General features: G+C 40.5%; 1 protein-coding gene and 1 long non-coding RNA gene across 2 annotated transcripts in view; one reads left to right on the top strand and one right to left on the bottom strand.

Annotated features, from left to right (window-relative positions):
• The window catches only part of dlgap4b (discs, large (Drosophila) homolog-associated protein 4b), a 28693-nt gene extending 19443 nt beyond the window's left edge, over positions 1–9250 (bottom strand). The window contains 5 exon segments of the mRNA XM_028576785.1: positions 2931–3186; positions 3601–3604; positions 4582–4782; positions 7482–7696; positions 7891–9250. Of these exon segments, the coding sequence (XP_028432586.1) occupies positions 2931–3186; positions 3601–3604; positions 4582–4782; positions 7482–7696; positions 7891–9105 (1891 nt within the window). The 5' untranslated portion in view covers positions 9106–9250.
• On the top strand, positions 2189–15508 carry LOC114554762 (uncharacterized). The gene is made up of 6 exons (XR_003692460.1): positions 2189–2503; positions 2919–3042; positions 4620–4836; positions 4931–5005; positions 14615–14703; positions 15241–15508. It is a non-coding gene; the product is annotated as an uncharacterized LOC114554762 (long non-coding RNA).
• The last annotated feature ends 4073 nt before the right edge of the window (positions 15509–19581 follow it).

Here is a 19581-nt window from a genome sequence, read left to right as displayed (position 1 = left end):
TAAGGAATCAATGTTGCAAAGTAGCAAACCGAGACACTGAAAGTAAAACAAGGGCTTTTAGCCATAGTTCAGGGAACAGAATTGGGTCTCAAATGTTTATCGTTACCAATATGTTAAATTTTAATGGATTCATTCCCTCATTGGGCACATTACAGAATGCATCATTTCACTGACGACCCCTGATCCAATCTGCCTCCCGTCTTCCTTATGTAATCCACTCCAAAGATGGTCAAACATTCTCAATAACTGTGGAGCAGATGAGACACTCAGGATGACAGCTTTGGTCCCGCTTTCTCCAGTGTTATAAAGCATGTTGAACTATTCACCAGCAACAATATACATTTTAAGCTGATTGGTTGAGGTGGTGCTGCTCTGTCGTCAGTTGGAGCTGGACACAAATCAGGAACAAAGACAAAAGGTGGCTTGTGATGCTCTATTTAACGGTTTAGTACTGCTTGCCAAGTTGCCTGCCGCCTGCCAGTTGACCCATCTGTATTGTTAAATCAATTAACAGCCACAAGACACAAACAACCTTGCCGGAGACTATATCCACTCCTTTGTCACCAAATCCATTAGTCAAATGAAATATCACATTCAATGATTTCAACAACAGCACAGCTACAAAACTGTAAAGTATTTATTAAATGTGACCTCAAAATGGGATTTAATCCATGTTGCAATACACAGGACAGGACACCATGTGGGACCAAATTGGGGCAGTCCTCAAATAATCCCCTGTGAAGGCCAATTTTCCATTTCAGCAACCCAAAAGAAGCAGCTTTTATGAGTTGCCTATAGGCCATCCAAACAACTACATAACTAGTCCTCATACAGTTTCAACAGCACCCCACTTAACTCCCAGGGTGGAGCATCACAGCCATGAGTGCAGCACAGTGCTGACACACATAGTGGGAACATGCTTTTCCAATGTCAGCAACAGAGCACTCTACACATGGCAGTGAATACTTACAATAAAGAGTGTCTCAAACATATAGTATGACAGATCATTTGAGGCAGTTGTGGAGACAGACAGACCATACAAATAATTTCAGTTTGGAGATATCAAACTGATGAGAGATGATTCTCCAATTCCCTACACACTGTTTTATCTTTGCTTAATGGTCTCAAATTCTTTGCATCTTAGGCCTATAGCTACTCTTCATTCACCAAATACTTCTTTCTAATACTTAAAACATTTCAGACAAATTAGCAATTCCCTCTAAATTTAGTTACAGTAGGGAAGCAAATTAGCATACCATAGTTAACTCTGTTGTTAATAATGTCGGTATCAATGAGACAGATAGACACAGAATGAATATCCTGAGCGGTTTTTACTCTGAAGGTAACGTAACGTTAATGCTCAATAGCACCTGCTGAAGTTTTTGGTCAACATCACACCCACACAGTGATGTTAAACGTGGCTTTAACGTAATTTAGCGTCGGATGTGCTCATGTCATAGACAGTATGGCTCATGTCGACTAAGTAAAGTAGCGAACGTTAACGTAACCCTACGTAACACGTTTCCGTGGTAACGTTAAACGGTTAAAGAGCGTCCAGTCACCACGCAATCAAGCTAAGTTAGGTTACTACGGAACGTTAACTTGTGTAGCTAAGTTAACGGGAAACACACTGAGCGCTATTTCCGTTAAACACGGTTAAAATACTTACCCTGCTGTCAGGCGCAGACAAAATATTCAACACAGCGGTGTCTGTGACTTAAGTTATTCTCAGGGCAGCTGTAACCGGAGTTGACATTCTCTCTGTCAAGGCTGTGGAGAAAAAGCCGGGTTTTGTTGCCTTTGTTTGTGTCTCTGAGCCCGAGGGAGGAGTGTCTACTGATGCCTCCAGGGGCGCCTCGGTCCACAGTTTGAATAGTGTGTACCCATAGATTGTTCCCGTTAATATAATAGCATACATCCACGATTGTACCTAAACGTTTATGGTGCACATTACGGAGCACAATAACCATGAAAAATGCATTATTATTGCACAGCACAAAACAAAACAAAATCATCAAAATAATTCAGAGAAATACAATCTGATCTAGACTATTGGGCTACAGGAGATCTTCAGCAACATCAGAATGGAAACTAAAGAATTCTACCAGCCTGAAGGCAGCATATGCTCTATGGTCTATTTAGAAGACTATGGGGAAGGGCGCCACATGGTGGGTAATCAATGGTAATAACCCAAGCATAACCACAAGGTAACAAGCAGATTGCCCAGTGCTTTCTTGTGCTGCTGTATCTTGTAATCATTCCAATGACAACCAAAGCTCCACTAGCCAATTTTGGATCAGTTTGACTTGATAGTGAGTTTAATTTTAACTCGTTGGTAGTCCTTGAGGTGGTAAATGATAGCATCTTTTTAGGGTAGAAGAGCTGGTTTTAATTTGTTACCTGTGTGTGTGGGTAGGATGCGTTGTTTGTCTGTCCCCAAACGTTGAAGAAAAATTGCAAGCTGTTTCTCCTTTGGGGCTTTGTCCAAGCCAGTGGCTATCAGGTAAGAGCCAAACTGTTCTTTCCATGTCTTCCACTGTGTAGAAGGGCCGTCTAGCATGGGCAAAAGAGGCTACATTTGAGCTAAAAAATAATGGTTTGTGCATGTTGGAGGACTAGTGTCCCACCCAGGACCAAGGAGCATTTAAATATGGGAATTACCGATCAATCCAAAGATTCTGGCCCATGTGTTTATGTCGCTCTGGAAAAGGTGTCACAACTTTGCAAAAATCATCAAAGTTTAGTTAAATAACCAAAACACATATGCACTATGCATATTGTGTATGTTATAAAGAAAGCATTCAGACCATATAACATAACACTGCATCATAAGAACTCCAATAAACCATTTTCCCCTTTCATATTGTTTATGGAGTCAAATGAATTAATTTGCAGCAAATTTATCATCTGTTTTTCAGGCAGTGACTCACCAGTGTTGGTGCTGTAGGTGCGAACAGTGGTGTCGATTGGAGGCGGTGAGCAGCCTGAGTCTATGGATGCTGTGTCATCATCTTGGGAACAGCCAGCCTGGATGGCTCTCAGGTAGCTGTGGCTGCGGGATCGGAAGCATGTTGGCATGGGCAAGTCTAGAGGCTCTGGGTTGTCCTGAGAGTGGGAACGGGAATCTCTGAATGTGGACTCGGAGCTGCGGTCCTCATAATGATGACTCATTTCCAGGTCCCGTAGCTGGAGGAAGATTAGCAAAGACAGTAACAGTAGTTATGCAAGTAGAACAGTACTGCATGAGTGAGATTATTTTTATTAGAAGCTTCTTCTAGCGCTGAAGGTGACCATTAACGGCCCAGCTGCCTGTTTCTGTAAAGGGCATTCTCCATTTGTGAGACACATCTGATGGGACCAAAAGGGTCAACGTTTAAGTGTGTGGCAATAAGGTACAATTCGTTCTAAGTAGTGCAGAGCACAGTGCTCTTCAACCCAGTGAAACCAGTGTTACTCCTCCTGCTTCCCTTCATGCTGCGTTTCTGGATGGGCTGTCATTCATCTGTAAAATGCATTTTCATTTTTTGACATTTCTTACATGGCCAGCTATATAAGAACTTTAAACTGACAGATAACAAAAGAAATGCTAAGGCAGGAGACATTGCTTGTTCACAATTTTTTTTTGTGTGTTTATACAGCAACTACATGTTTTTTTTTCTAAGACTTCTTTTGAAGAGTATAAAACCAGCTTTGCAGATGATGGGTTTCATATTTTGTTGATTGACAGAAACAGCCTGAGTAGGAGTAAAAAATGTGTAGCAAAGTTATTTTGACTGACTGGTGACAGAATCATCTAAGGGGGTGAGTGCAGAAGAGGCAGAGCAAAAGAAAATGAAGCAGATCATTTACACCTAGAAACATTTTGGAGTCATGTAAAATGCTAGGTTAGGTATGGGTGTTCTGATTTAGCTACCTATTGTGAATACAATTTGTTTCGCAAAACATTCCAAAATTATACAACTTGACCCCAACAAGTCTACATTATATTGCATAGTAAATGTGTTTGGTATGCTGCTGTGCATGCAAATTAAAGCAATAAATTCATATATTGGACACATTTATTGTTAATGTGGTGACATCTCAAGAGATTGGGTGTAAATCCTGTACTAATAGCCTGCACTCCCTCATTTAACTAGTTCATTGAAAAAGATCAGAGCCCCTCTGCGTAGTTGTTCATCATCTTGGTGACCTTGTCAGTGGCAAGCTAATAGCTCTTATGAAAGTAGATAAATTAGACTTAAAACTACCAATGTCATTCAAAATGAATATGAGATACATTTAGAAAATAGGGAATCTTTGTTCACAGGAAGCTCATTTTATTACTGTCATTCCAGCTGTATCTGTGAAAATGCAAATTATACTTCGGAAATTAGTTTTAGCGTCTCAAGGCAGACAAAGGGATCTTTGAAACTGACTGCTGATTTAAAAGCAGAGTGTTTGCTTGGAGCTACGGTAAGTCATGTAAATTTCGAGCAAGTACAGATGCATTCTTAACTCATTAGAAAAATGTTTGAGAGAAAAAGAGAGAAAAAGAGACACAAACAGACAATAGAGAAACAAATTCATTATTTGGCCTCTGACAGCTCACATTAAATGCAATCCCTATCTTTCCTTTCCAGACAAGCACTGACCTGTCCCAAGCAGCTACGTCTGCCCAAGGTGCTGCAGGCCTGGCTGAAGTCATCATCATCCCAGCGTGGCAAAGACGAGATTGTACCCCCAATACAGTCCAGGTTGTCCAGGCTGCGATTATTGGAGAGCTCTCTGAGAGACGGAAGACAGCTGGAAAGAGGAGTAAGATGAGAGGAAAAACAAGATAAAGGAGATGTGTTAAGGGTATGAAATATAAAGAGGAAATTAAAGGCAATGTCAGGACATATTCAGGGAAACTATGGAAAAACAGTTGATGTTTTTTATTATACGATGACAGGGAGGCAGAAGGGAACATGGATCGGGGAAGAAAATGAACGATCAGCAAAACCAGGAATTGAAAGAGAGATAAAAGGTAGATAAGGTTGTCATTCAAGTTACCTATTTCATTTCCACATTCATTTATGAGTCATCGTGAATCCAAACATCTTCTCCAATTTAATCTAATTTTGGCATCAGTCATTTCAGTGTCTGAGCATGCAAAGCCAGTGATGTCAGGTGACGCATGTACACAGCTCTCTGTGCCATCATGGTGCCAAAGACAAAGAACAGGTTTAAGTTTAATCAAACAGCAGCTGTGAAGTCTTGTTTTTACTTATTCTTTGCTGGCACACAGTGATAGTCACATGACAGTAAGCTGCCATGTCATGGTTTTTGGACACAGATGTCCCCCTCATTCCCCCATTCGAATAGCGTCAAGCTCAGCTACTTTTCACCTAAAAGCACCGGGCAGATGGTATTTACAGGCTTAAGGGAGGTTGGCAGTTGTTGGCAGCAGGGCATGAATTTGGCATTTGGAGTTGCCACTGACTTTACAGGCATTGGAGGGCGGCAGTGCAAAGTCATTGATCCAATCAGACAAAAGCGTTTTGCACCACACTCCTAAGACCTATCACTGACCTGCTCATTGATCTGCCCAGCTGGTGCAGAGAGGACACACTGTGGAGTGGAGACCACAGGGCATCCAGCTCCCCCTGCAACAAGGTGTAATCCAGGGTTCTGCTGCTCACGCCAATCAGGGTGGAGCAGATTGGAAGAGAGTGGGGTTGGATGGTCAGGCATTGGCAGGGGGAGTACGGTTAGTCATTCAAGCATGCTTAAGGGAAGAATAAATCCTTACATTTGTAAAGATAGACTTTAAAGGGATCTGAAATATTGTATTTATGTGGAGGTGTATATGTCAGGAAGGCCCCTGGCTGTGTTTCTCAGGATGATACCTACTTCTTTTGGTTGAATAGTCTAACATCAACACTCGATCTCTGATCCAACCAGAAATATACCCACTGTGAAAGTGTTTGCATGTACAGAAGTGCGGCACTGGTATTTTGACACTGCAACCTCCAAACTTAAAGATTAAATTGACAACTAAGACATGATCTGCTTTATAGAAGGTACTGTCACAAACATCTTTACATTTTCAATATCTGGAGCTACCTTGGTTAATATCAAAAGTTGATTATAATATGCATGTGTGCTAATGCAAATTTAAAGCATAGTTCAATTTACTTATGCTAACGGTACAAAACTCTAAAAACATCTCCAAAGTACAGTAGAGTAAGACAAAGTATGAACATCTAAGACAAAAGACAAAAATATATTGATTAATAAATTTAAAGAGTTTTGTCTTATCTTTTATCTTAATAAAAAAATCTCTGCAGACAGTTATTTTGGACAGAAACTATTTTATGTTTGACAGCAGATGGAAATGCTGACAAAACCTTTTGCAACTTAAGGACGATGTGATTGTTCTTCTGCAAATGTGCAAAACACTTTGAGCTCTGAAATCTGAGTAGACATCACAAAACATGACCGTTTTGTATTGCTTAAATTTGCTGATCATTGCCTTAGATACAAATGAAAGAATATGAATGCTTTTCTGTCATTTTATGAAAAGGTACAGTCAACTCAGCTATGTCCCACTGCGCCTTCATCACATATTGTACAATATGTCTGCTTCAGAAAGCATGTCATTTTAAGACAAGTGAGGCGTGATGCAGTCGGAGAGAGATTTACTGGTTGATTGGAAACAAAAGTCAGTGTAAACTACCCTATTGTGATCTGTATCCTCTTAGCTAGATGGCTTTGTGGGTCCAACAAAAGGAAGGTAACAGCTGATGTAGGTAGTACTATGGTATGATAAGGTAGTATGGTAGCAAGGCTGGCATGTGGAGGACAACAGGGAGTCTGACACCACTTAATTCTATGCGTGAGTAAGCGCAGCGTGGACTGTGTGTACTTGTGTGTGCATGTTGTATGCATTTGTATTTTCCTCCATACTGTCATGGTTAGGCTGGGCGTGGTAGTTTTCCCTCTGTACGCCCAAAAAAATATTGGCTTATTTATTTTCTTTTGATTGTTGAGAGGTTGTGCCAATCAGTATTTTTAACTGTGTTCTTAGGAGTGTCTGGATAGGCTCTGAAAAGCAACAGTTTTTTATAGCCACCCATTTTAAAAAGGCAAACAGTATTTTGTGTATATTCACATGGAGAATATCAGGCCTTTAAGTTATATATAAAACAATTAAACATTTGTTTATTTATCAACTGATCATGACTGAAAATATTGGCTTGTTTTATAGTTGTTCTTTCAAACCTTAATGATGTAAACAAACTTTTAACAGCATCAGAAAACATTAATCACTCAGATTCATAATTGTCTGATGTTAATCGCTTGATAGCAGGTTGCAAACAGGTGTTCTTTATCATCGGCTACTTTGGTTTACCTTTGAATCACGGATTGTACCTTTAACACAAGGTTGTTTCCCATGCTGTTGAATACTAATATGTACTGCATAATAAAGCACAGCAATGTGTCTCAGTCTGTTGTCTTACTTGCGTTGGGGTAGCTGGTCGCTCAGAGACTGCTGCGTAGCCCTGAGGTAGCTCTGGCGGCGAGCGGTGGTTTTTGGCGAGGGTTTGGGGCTTCCCTCTGAGTCGTCGCTGTCCTCCATGTCGCCCATGGCCTTCACATAGCTACCACTTCGCATCCGCCGACATGGGATTTCATTGGCACCCCCGCTGCGGCCCAATGTGCTACTCCAATCACCCTACAGACAGCATTAAGTGGATACAATTAGTCTTTTTACAATCAATGTCATTCCTTTATCACTGTATTATAACTTTGCATAGTGAGGATAATTTGATATGTTTTATCCTACACATAGAAATAGGCATTTTGTAGAAATAAATACTTGTAAATAAAACTTCTATCCAGCACTATATTCGCATCAGACCTACTCACCCTTCGTCCAACCTGTAGGTAGTTGCAGGTTAGTTCAGGTTGGCAGGATTTGGACTTGAGCAGGGACCTGTCCAGGGTAGCTGAGCCCTTCTGGATCACCTGTCTCGGCTGGCCCATGGTCATTGTGGACCAGGACCCTCCTTTCATATAGTCATTATCATTTATTACCATTCTTCCTGCTCCACCTAGTCTATCACCTCCTCCACCCCCAGGCCCAGTATGTGTCTGATACTTCATGTCATTGCTGCTTTTGGAGGAGCTGATAGTGTTGTAGCCACTGTGGATGTATCTGGTCTGGCCCCCCTGGCTGTCATGGCCAGTTGGACGTCCCAGAGTCATCATGGCCATGGTGTTATGGTAGCTGCTCAAATCACTGCTGTCCAAATCGTCTGAACTCCAATAACCTGACATGTTGGAGCGTGGTCGTCTCTTGGCTGTTGCCTCTGCTTTTGTACCCCGATCTTTACTTTTAGCTCTGCGATTCTGCTTCCCTCCGTCTTCAGTGCCAGATGAGCCTCCACCACTGCCAGTGGAGCGTCCATTGACATTTCCTTTCATGTTGTGGCTCTCCAGTGACTGGGACTTTGCAAAGAGCTTCTGTACTGAGTGCAGCATGTAACGGATACGACCAGGACTGTCTGTGCGCTGCTTGTCGGCAGCAACAGCAGACGTTCGATGAAACTGCAATGTGCTGAATCCATCATGGCCTCCAGGTAGCTGCTTATCGAACTCCAGCAGACTGGACGGTGCCTGGTTCTTGGTCATATGATGTGATATAGTTGCTGAACCGCTCGTAATCATAGGTGTTCGTCCACTTAGCCCTGCCATGCCCATGCCCATGCCCATGCCCATACCCGTTCCCATGCCCATAGACATGGACGTGCCCATGGTCCCTGTACTTATCCCCCCGATGCTGTCTCCAGGTGGGGAGAAGTCAGACTGGTCGTAGGAGTTGTAGTGAATCCTGGGGAAGGTGCTGCTGTTGGACAGCTGGTTGTTGAGGGGCAGCATGCAGTCTGGTGGAAGGGAGCCTGGGTTGGCTGAAGGATAGAGGTGGGGGTCCATGGTGCCATAGTGGTCCATTGTGGGGCTCAGCAGGTAAGGGCTGCGTGGGAGGGTGCTGGTCTTCTGAGAGTAGAGGGCCTCTGGATGGCCTGAGGAAGGTTCACAGGAGTCAGACAGGTGTCTGTTGCGGTTGGTCCCCAACCCTTTCATGGTGGCAAGGAGGTCTGACCTTCTAGAAGACCCCCAGGCCAAGTAGAGATGACTGATGACCGTGAAGGTGATTCCTAGAAAACCGAGACAAACAGGACATAAAAGACACAACACAAGAGAGAAGTATAGAACTGATTAATATACTTGTGAGCCAAACAGTAGTGTACAAAACACTCATGGGCACAGACATGCACATTCAAACTCAAATGCGCCTATCTGCTCAGCGACACATACATACTTATGTGCCAAACCAGACTACAAACTGTAGTTGTGAGTGAATGCTGTGCTGTGAATAGGCCAGCTTTCCATTGCCTCCCACAGTGAACATCTGTGTTCAAATTCTGAAAGTGGATGGAAAAACAACGTGTGGAACAATGTTGAGCTGTGTGGGTCAGGGCATACATTATGGGAAAAATAACAATAGCTGGCAGTCATCTGTAACTCCAAACACCTCCACAGCTGTGTGGGGCTACAGTATATGCCAGCAGTCAATAAACAAATATCTCATCTTTTCAGTCTAATTACATTCTGAACATTAATTCACACAGCACAAACATTTCCCTTCATGTGCACCAATCAACAAGTTAAACTGTGTTGGTGTAACATGGGATATTGAATCATGTGCCTTTTCATAACAAACAACAACAAAAAAAAAGTTAAAAGAAAGTCTAAATAATAGACCTGCTGCCTCTCAGCATATCCTACAGTTTAGTTTTGATACAGAACAACCAAATCTCTGGGAGGACCCTTTCTCTGCCATCTGTTTCTCTTTCTCTCTCTTCCCCACTCTTCCTTCTCTCTCATCCTTTCACCTCCAGTGGGTATCCCTGGCACTGGTCACCAAGCTCCTGTTCTATCTTTGCATGGCGAGCCAAGGATGTCGGGCAGACTGTCATAGTGAAACCAGTAAAGAGGATTTGACCAGCATGGGGTGGGTTTCAGGAGTTGGCAGCTACGCCTCCTTTTCCTACTAGCCAAGCTGCGCCAATGTCCTGCCTGGTAAGGATGGTACTTTATGCATGGAAAATGAAAGATGATGAAAGCAAGGTGATACAGACTTTTATGGTACTATTATATATTATGGTACACACTGACAGGTATATTCACGATAGCTCCTAATGCATAGTGGGATAATCACTAACAAAAAAATCTAATTTGTCTGTAAAAGAATGCCAGGGAGCTGCCATTCAATCAGCGCGAGTTGATCTGCTTTCTTCATGCTTACATTTTGAGCAAAAGAAAGCTTACGTTTAAGAAAACTTTTTCTACGCTCTGGTTTGTGAGGAATGTATGAATGAAGTAAAGCGAGTAAATTTGTGATTTATTTTTATCATTCCTGCTAGACTAAAGGAACCCTGCCTGTCAATGCAGACACTATTATTGAAAGTCTATTCAAAACTCAACAGTATGCATGCTGCTTCCTTATCTCTGTTGGTGTTGTTAAGTGAATGCAGTTTGAAAGACTACTGTTGTGCTTTGGGTATAATTTTGAAATTAACGTTTCTTTTACTACAGCATGTGAAAGAATTTTGGGCCATTTATTGTCTTAGCAATCACAAATCTAATTTATTATGAGTCTTGGCAGCTGAAGCTGAATGTCATGTTTAAATCAACCCTAATAACTAAAATGTCTAATATTCAGATCATTCTTTACATAGTTCAGTGGATATTTAATAAAGTTATACCACGCTTTTCTATCAAATTACTCTCCAAGATTGATAAATAGTAGTTGTAGTGTAGAATAGCATGCAAGCATATTAGATTTAGATTGGACAGAAAAAACAGATGATGATATATCTTGTCATTAAGGCGCCTGCAGAGTTCCAGCAGATGTGAAGAAAACTCATAAAGTGGTTAAAAACTCAATCTCATCTGCAGCACGGTACATTTATTCTTAATTTATCCAAAGGAAGTCAGCTAGGCAAGCCAACGGCATCTTAAATTCATACATTTACAGCTGCTTTGCACAACGGCAGACTTGTACTTTTTGCTATGGGGCATCCTTTGGGCCGGCAGTCTAACCATGACTTCACCACTTTGAGTCTGGCCAGGTACTCTTATTGCGTGTACTCTTACTGCAAACATATCACAAAGATGAACTACAAAACAACAGAATCTAGGAAGGGGACAGTATTGCTCTTTTTTCCCTAACTTATATTTTCCCTGGTAAGTTATTTGAACTGTCGACCTTGCAGTCAATGGCTTTCTAAAAATTGAAAATCAAATTTGAAACCAGTGTCCCCAAAAATCATATTTTATCTCAGCCTGACCCTATCTAAAAAACAACAAAAGTCTGCTTCATATTCCTGTTAAAAGGCTATTTGAATCTACAAAATAGACTGATTTGTAAACAAGTTCACCTTCAGAGATCTAGAAACCTGCAGACAATGAGATAATTACGTACATGATATTGCCAGACAGACAATAAGTGATGGGACGTTGAAATACAGCTCACTTCACACACACACACACACACACACACACACACACACACACACACACACACACACACACACACACACACACACACACACACACACACACACACACACACACACACACACACACACACACACACACACACACACACACACACACACATATTACTTTAAAACACTTCTAGCAATTAGCTATTTGCAACAACAAAAAAATCTCCATATAAATTATAAGCCTGGATTTCATGCCACTATTATTAGCATGCTGCAGGCACAGACTCATTTAGTGTTATTAACAGAGCCTTTCTGAGTGCCATCTCTGCTAATAGGGTCAAATCCTCTAAATCCTTTTACACCACATTAACTAACTGCCTCATATCCCATCGTGACACGCCACTCAGCTGAGCTTAGCATACCATCCTCAATGTGTCAACCAGTATGCCTTGAAATGACAGTATATCGCAATATTAATGCAGGCAGGATTGTAAACTGTACACTGCCAGTCAAAAGTTTTGAACAATTTAGCACATTTACAAAATGTTAGTTTTATTTGGTTAATGCTCAACAAGTGTAGATAATTATACTTGTAACACAAGTAGGATACAGGTATAAGAGAAATGAGAAATGCGTGACTTTTTTAATTTATTGGACATGATCTAGAAATGACTTGGATCTCAATTACTCTAATTACGGATTTGTAGCTGAAAATATATTGTAGACTTGTCTTATATTAGATATTTTCTAGATTATTAAGTGGTTGACTTTAATGGCTTTAATAAAGCACTGATTATGAGCTAATTAAGATGCTGATTCATAGGTCCTTAAAGGCATACCCAGTGTTATGTTGTAATAGTACCCAAATTTGCCTTCAAATCCTGTTCAAACGTTATTGAAATTATTCATACAGTATGAATTACTGACTTATTCTTTATAATTTCATCTACATCTACATGACATTTCAGGACAAATTTTGAGATTTATCCAAAAATAGTAAAATGAAGGCTGTTTATATTTTCACGGACAGAGCATGTTATATAAGCAAGCTTATATAGTGCTTTGTAACATTATTATTATATATTCATAAAAAGCTGAAGCTATTGGTCCCTCTGTCAAAACTGGAAAAGTTGCAAGATTCAATGTGTCAACTGGGACACAGACAGCAGCTCTTTTTTTTTTTCTTCTTTTTTTTTTAAATGCTTAGATTCAAAAATTGCCCTATCAATAAATGTGTTGAATAATATGGCAGGCTGGAGCTCACCAGTGTACCACCTGAAAATGCCTGCAAATCGTCGCAGGTTATATGGTTTTCATTAAGCAGGGCGAAAAGAATGAATCAAACCTGGCAGCTAATATATCTAGATCATGTATAACCACTGATGTCAGTGAACTCAAACCTGCTACATTATCACTGCAAAGTATAACAATATAGGTTAAACATGTTTACACTCAGCGAAGAAAAGTAAAATAATTTAGGTCAAGTTTCTGCATTCAGTAGCTCAGATAGACAAGTGCATCTCAGTCTGTGTACAGACAGTGCTCATAGAGAATAGTGCACACAAGAATGTTAATGTGTCTGTGTTTGTGTGTTTTTACACCCTGCTTGGAGCGTCTGGTGGTAGCATCTCCCTGCTTTGTGCACTGGGGAGCTGCCATCTGCTCCCCCAGTGGGAAAAGGGGCGTATGGCACCATGTCAAATTCATGACCTTAGTCATTTTCTCAGCCACCGCAACCTCAGAGCCACAGGCAGTTCACGCTACTGACCAGAAGAGGGCGATCACACTCAATACAAGCTGTTTATGCCAAGTTCCATCACTCTTTAAAGTTTTCACGTGGGGATGTTGTGGTGGGGATTTACTTGTTCAAGTTGGAATTTACAGAATTATTTGTCAGTCAACAAGTCTGACAGAACGCAATGGAGATGTGATGAAAAGGTTATGTTTAATGATTAAAAATAAAAAAGTCCCAGAGCCATACCTGAAACTATTGTCTCTGAAGCCCCAATATCTTTTTTAATGATGCTCATAAATCAGGTGAGCATTTTCTGAACCTGACGTTTTTCTAAACATTTTACATTACTGTAAAGACACACTGTTACAAGTAAAAGTCTTACATTTATTTGTTGAAATACTACATCGGTGGTACAGACTGAGGAATGTTTTGGGATGAAAATTGTTGAATGGAATAAAAAAAAGATTGTTAAATAGTGCACAAATAAAAATACTGGGATCAATTTTTAATCTTTAAAAAGCCAAATAGTTTAAACCCTATGAGGCTTTCATGTCAAATATATATATATTTATCCTCGTACTTTATCATTCTAGGGACTATCTGTCAGTCTATAACCAGTCAGGCTTCCCTCTATTAACCTTCTGTAAATGTCCTGTCTGTCAATATTTACCTATAGCACGAATGAAGATTTCATCAATTTTATTTCCAACAATATTTACTTAGTTAACACATTTCCTGCCATGAAACAGTTCCAAAAACAAATGGACTCCTCATTCCAAGACAAGGTGAGAACTTTACCCAATATTTTCATTTACAGACCTAAACTGTGCCATCCTGGAAACAGTCAAACTGATTGCTAGATACTGGATCAAAATGTCTCTTGGCCGTCTGTGTTATAGCCCTTGAGTTGCCAGATTTTTTCGACCGGTTGCCAGTTTCTAGATTGGCAAATCTGTGGGCGGCCAGATTTAGATTAGAGACCGTGCAAAGGACATCATCCCCTCATCTGAGCAACACTGTACAGAGAAGCAGTTTGTCAGAGCACAGCTCAGTCAGTCAGCCCTGAGCCCATCTGCTCTATAGGCTTACAGCACTGCCCTATAGACAGGGGGCAGCTCTGTGTGTGTGTTAGTGTGCTGTGTCTAAAGGCAGTGTGTGCGTTACATGTAACAAGGGAGGCAGATGCTTACATGCTGCTGGTGAGGAGGAACGGACAGAAGGAAGTGGGGGAAAAGCTATGGGGAGAAAGGTGTGGGTTTTGACAGCAGTGAAAATGAAAGCAATCTAACAGGACTGAAAAAGTGTGAAAATGATTAAATGTGTTGTGAATTGTGCATTTTCGAAGGTGAAGACATATAAAGATGCAGAGGAAGATGACAGACAGAAATCAGCAAGTAGGGAGAAACGTGGCATCGAGCAGGAAGAGCGAGAGAGGTTAGTGTCAAGAGAGTTCCGTCTTTTTGCATGTATGAAGTAAACAACCAAATTGTTTAGCTAAGGAGAATTAATCAGATTATACTGGTGGAGATGTGTGTCAGAAGAGTGTTCAATGCATGCGTTTATCCCAGAAAAGGTGTGAGGGTGTAAATGAGTGCGATTATGTGAGGCATATGGGTGTGCAAAAATAATAATTGCCCACGACTGCTTGAGAGATTTGAATTTTCTTTGCTTTGATTTAAGTTATAGGGCTCTGTTCAGTTGAATGTAATTGAATAATTTGTCAGTCACTGAGTGCGACACACACACACACACACACACACACACAAACACACACACACACACACACACACAGTCACTTGTATGTATGTATGTGCGTCACATAATTTATAATAGTGTATATGGGTACGCATGCATGCTCGTGTGTGAAGCAGGCTAACCTTGTCCTAATTACACTCTATCTATTCCATCAGTGCTGTGCTCTGGCCTATTTTCACAGCTATAAATTTACCACTCTCCCCTCTGCTGTGATAGATGACCCACTCATTTTAGCCCATCTCTGAAGACTGTGATGCCAGAAAGGAAGTCAGCGAAAGACAGTGGCACCACTTCACTGCTTATGATGGCGATGGAACTTTCCATGACCTCAAAACAATTTGTGTGTGTGTGTGAAGTGAGTACATTAAACGGGTATGGAGTGATGTTGGTACCATTTAACCATTTTTTTTCTGGATGAGAAAAGCCTAGTACGAAAAAACAGTGATACATTTAGGAGTCACCTGGAGATCTCAAGAGTGTTTTACATTTAAGAAATAAAGCTCTTCCAGTGTACAGAGTATTTATGAATTTGTAGTTGTGGTTATTGTAAAATGTTAACAGGGGTTAGAGACTTGAAGGCTGTGTATTGAGAAACATCTTTTGTCTCTGAAGATTTATGCACTGATTTGTAGGCACAGTTTTATAGTTCCTATTCCGTCACTGTTTCTGACCTCTAATATGCCTGGAGGAGAGCAAGTCAAGAGACAAGAGGTCGATAAAATGTCACATTTTTATATGGCTGAGGTCTGTTAATACAAAAATGCCAAAAAGCTAGTTGATTTTAAATGATCACATATATTTTTCCATTAATCTCCACAATACTCACACATGAATATCATGCCCATAGTATATATTGTAAACATCGAGTTCAATATTCAGAAATATTTCAAAAGCAGTAGAACTTTAAAGGATAGCCTTACATATTTTTAAGTCTGTCCTAATACAGTACTCCCATGCCCATACAGTAAGCTGATTATTTTTCATCTGAATCATTTCTCCTTTTCATACCGGCCATAAAATGATCCCTTTATGACTCCAATGTAAGAAATGGGGGACAAAATCCATAACAAATACATTTTTAAGTACAAAGTATTTAAAAGCACGAGACAGTCAAATCAAGTGGGTATCTTCAAAAGTCACTGTCCTATGAGCATGAAATTCCCTCTTTGTGTTTCCCCACAGACAGTGTTTTCTTGCTGAGCTGGAGGAGACATAATTCAAAAAAAAAATCACAGTAGCTGGTCGACACATCCACACAGCCTTGACCTCCCTTGACATCCCCCCCCCCCCACACACACAGAGGAAGCAGCAGCAGCGCAATGAGACTTCCTTCTGTGAAAGGAAATGGTGAAAAGTCAAGTCACTTCCTGTCGAGATGTGAGGGGTGATCGTTTGATGGGGGAAGAGAGGACAGGGGTCCCCTCTGGATGCCAAGTGGGTCAACCCTGCATTCATGCTTCACAATCCCCCACATGACGTCACAATAATACTCTAATGGCTGTCTGTCAACCAGTCAACGGAACAAGGATGAGTCGTTGCCATGACAATGGTTATAAAGCCAGCTGGATAGGCAGACATGGTATGTATATTACGATTTATACACAGAGCACTGACATTTAGGAGACGTAAGCTACAGCCCTCAGCTCACATGGAATATATTATACTGTAGTTTTTGTCTTTTCCAGAGTCTGTGGTCCTGCAGTATTATTATTGTGGCTGGAGTATTCATCACACACCTTTCAGACACCATCAAATACTAAATACTAATAAAAAATCTTCTCCTCAGTTTCAATGTTCAGACTGTCATTTAATATTAAATGAGATTTGGAGTTACTTGTAACACACTCGCTCGGAATGCTTTATCAAAATGTTTCTTTCAAATAAAGCAGAGCACTTGATTGTTAAATATGACTTGTAGAACCATTTATTGTAAAGCTACCTGGCCATGATGTGAGGAGTAAAAATATTGTTTATCATTTTTTTCCCCATTCTGTTAGTGGGGCATATATTTATATTTCTCTCTCTCTATCTCTCTCTTCATTCGAGTTCTTTGCATGGCGTTTCAAAATATCTTTAGCTCATGAAAGCCATACAAACCAGAATAATGTACATTCGGCCATTATGTGAAAAACATGAGTCCTGTTACTTCTTTCTTTTCATGTTTTAGTGCCTGTGGAATTGTGAATATAACACACTACCCCAGGGCTGAGATTTTACCCAACTCAACAATTTTTGGATTTACAACTACATTTTGTTAATGTACACAACAGCTGTAAACAATAAAATAAAGTACTATTGTTCTGTTGTATTGTTACATGGTGTGATTTATATATTGAAGGCTGTGTAGGTTTCACTACATTATAAGTCTGCTTAATCAACTGGCTCCCATGTGGTTTCCTTCCCACTGAGGTTTTAATATCACCACTGAGACTCATTAGCTTGTTAAACTGCACTGAAGCAGGAATGTGGATTTTCTTTGCTGATAGGACTTCGGAGACAGAGAGGATGTCGACCTTGACATACAGTAACACAGAGTGAAATTCATTTTTTTTTATTACATTTTTTACATGTCCTATTCAAAGTGTGAGTGGGCTGTGTGTTTTGCCCTGGTATATTATAAATTCTGAAAATAAACAGATTTCAGAGTTAACAGCTCATCTCATCTCTGGGAAACCAACGATTCATCTATGCTTTTTAGACATCATAAATAACAAAAGGTAAAACAATATAAATGGTTGTATACAGCATATTAAAGGCAGCAGCAAATGGGATGAAGCATTTCATTATTGTTCAGAAAGGATACCCAGTTTATGTTCCAAGTGTAGGACAGTAAGAGCACTTCTACGCTATCCTAGTCAGACTAAAAAGTGTTTCCATGCCAGCTACTTTCTGCACACAGAAGAGGCTTTTTTAATAGCACAGGATGAGCACTTCATAATGCAAGTGCGTAAAGAAACGAGAGGAGGGAAGAGACAAAATAAGATGTACACTGTGATTCAGGGAAATTGCCACAGTCTCCCTCTCTTTGTCTGCAGACAGCTAGGAGAGAGTAATGCATCAATCACAGCTGTCCTTTGCAGCCCTGCTCTCCAACCTACATTCTCATTCCCAGAGTGCGCTCAGCTTTGATCACAGTGTTTCAATATTGTGTTCGTATCCTTTCTGTCTTTCCTCTGCGGCGCTAATATTGATCTGATTATCCCCTGGCAAATGCTACGTGTCTTACTTTGACCTAAAAAGAAAAGCACACATTAATCTGCCATAGAGAAAGTTGTACGGTTAATTTGTTATCAACCGGCGCACCTTTTGGGCATACTGTACAAAAGACGGTGTCAAATGCAACCTCCAGATCCAATTCTAACACCTCTAGCATGGCCTATTGTGAGTGTGATATCAGCTACACCCTCTCATCCTCCTCACAAGGGAGACTCCCATCAGGGGCCTTATGGGAAGGATTGAGGGGAGTCCCGTGATTGGAGCCTTCTGTTATCTCCTAACCACAGCAACACAGCTGGCTAGACGGACCCCTGTCCGTCTGGCAATATGTGTGCACATGTGTAGGTGCTGCTGATGTGCCTGTGTGAATGTCAAAAACTATATTTGTATGCAAATGCATGCCTCAGAGTGCATGTGTGTACGTGTGATATAGGAGGTGTGGGTGCAAATATTTGAGAGAAACTACAAAGACAGAATATTGTGTGTATAGGTGTGTGAACTGTGAAGGACAGTGAATGAAGGACAGTGGCTTGACATTGAATATGTGGCCGCATGTAATAAGTGGTCATGTTTGTGGTTATAATCCTTAAATTTAAACTGGTGCAGTATCATGAATACTGTTTCACATTTCCATTAAAAAGACAGAATGGAGAAGAAGCCATACATAAGGCCTCCCAAGCCACTTTCAAAAGGCAGATCTACACGTTTATGGCTTGGATTTCTACAACTTGTGCTCACTGCTTTTTCACAAGAACCTAACAAAAAATAACGTTCACTCCTTCTATAACAAACATAACATAATCCTGCGGACACAATGTTCTGTGATCTGTGAAATATTACTATCATGTTTCCCCCTATTTTCTTATTGCAATTACATTGTTACAATGTACAATTACACCACACCAGGACTAAAAATCCCCATCTTCTCAAGTCATTTCTGTGTAATTGAGACCTATAAATCTTAATTTCTTGAAATAAGTGAAAAAATCGCCAGTGTTGGAAGAATATTCCAACCTGTTTCCTCTACAAAACAAGAATTTTCTAGATATGAGTTTCTAAAAAAGGCAGGTTGAGACAGTAGACAACAACAACAAGCAGATTGGCATTGGAAACAAGCTGAACTATTATTTCTGCACTGGCTGATTTTTTAATTCGTTTAAGAAATAATTATATAAGCCAAATTGTCCTCAGTTCTAAATAAAATTTTAGCAACATTACGGTCATTATTTTGGTTTTACAGGTTTGGTTCAGTCTCAATTGTTTTCAGCGAAAAAGCTCTGATAAACCTACTGAATGCTACCTGCCCAGCACTTACCAGCAGACAGATACAGTAAGCAACTA

Source organism: Perca flavescens, chromosome 4, assembly GCF_004354835.1.
Source record: "Perca flavescens isolate YP-PL-M2 chromosome 4, PFLA_1.0, whole genome shotgun sequence".
Classification (NCBI taxonomy): domain Eukaryota; kingdom Metazoa; phylum Chordata; class Actinopteri; order Perciformes; family Percidae; genus Perca; species Perca flavescens.
The sequence above is the reverse complement of the archived record's forward strand: the minus strand, read 5'-3'. Positions and strand labels throughout refer to the sequence as shown.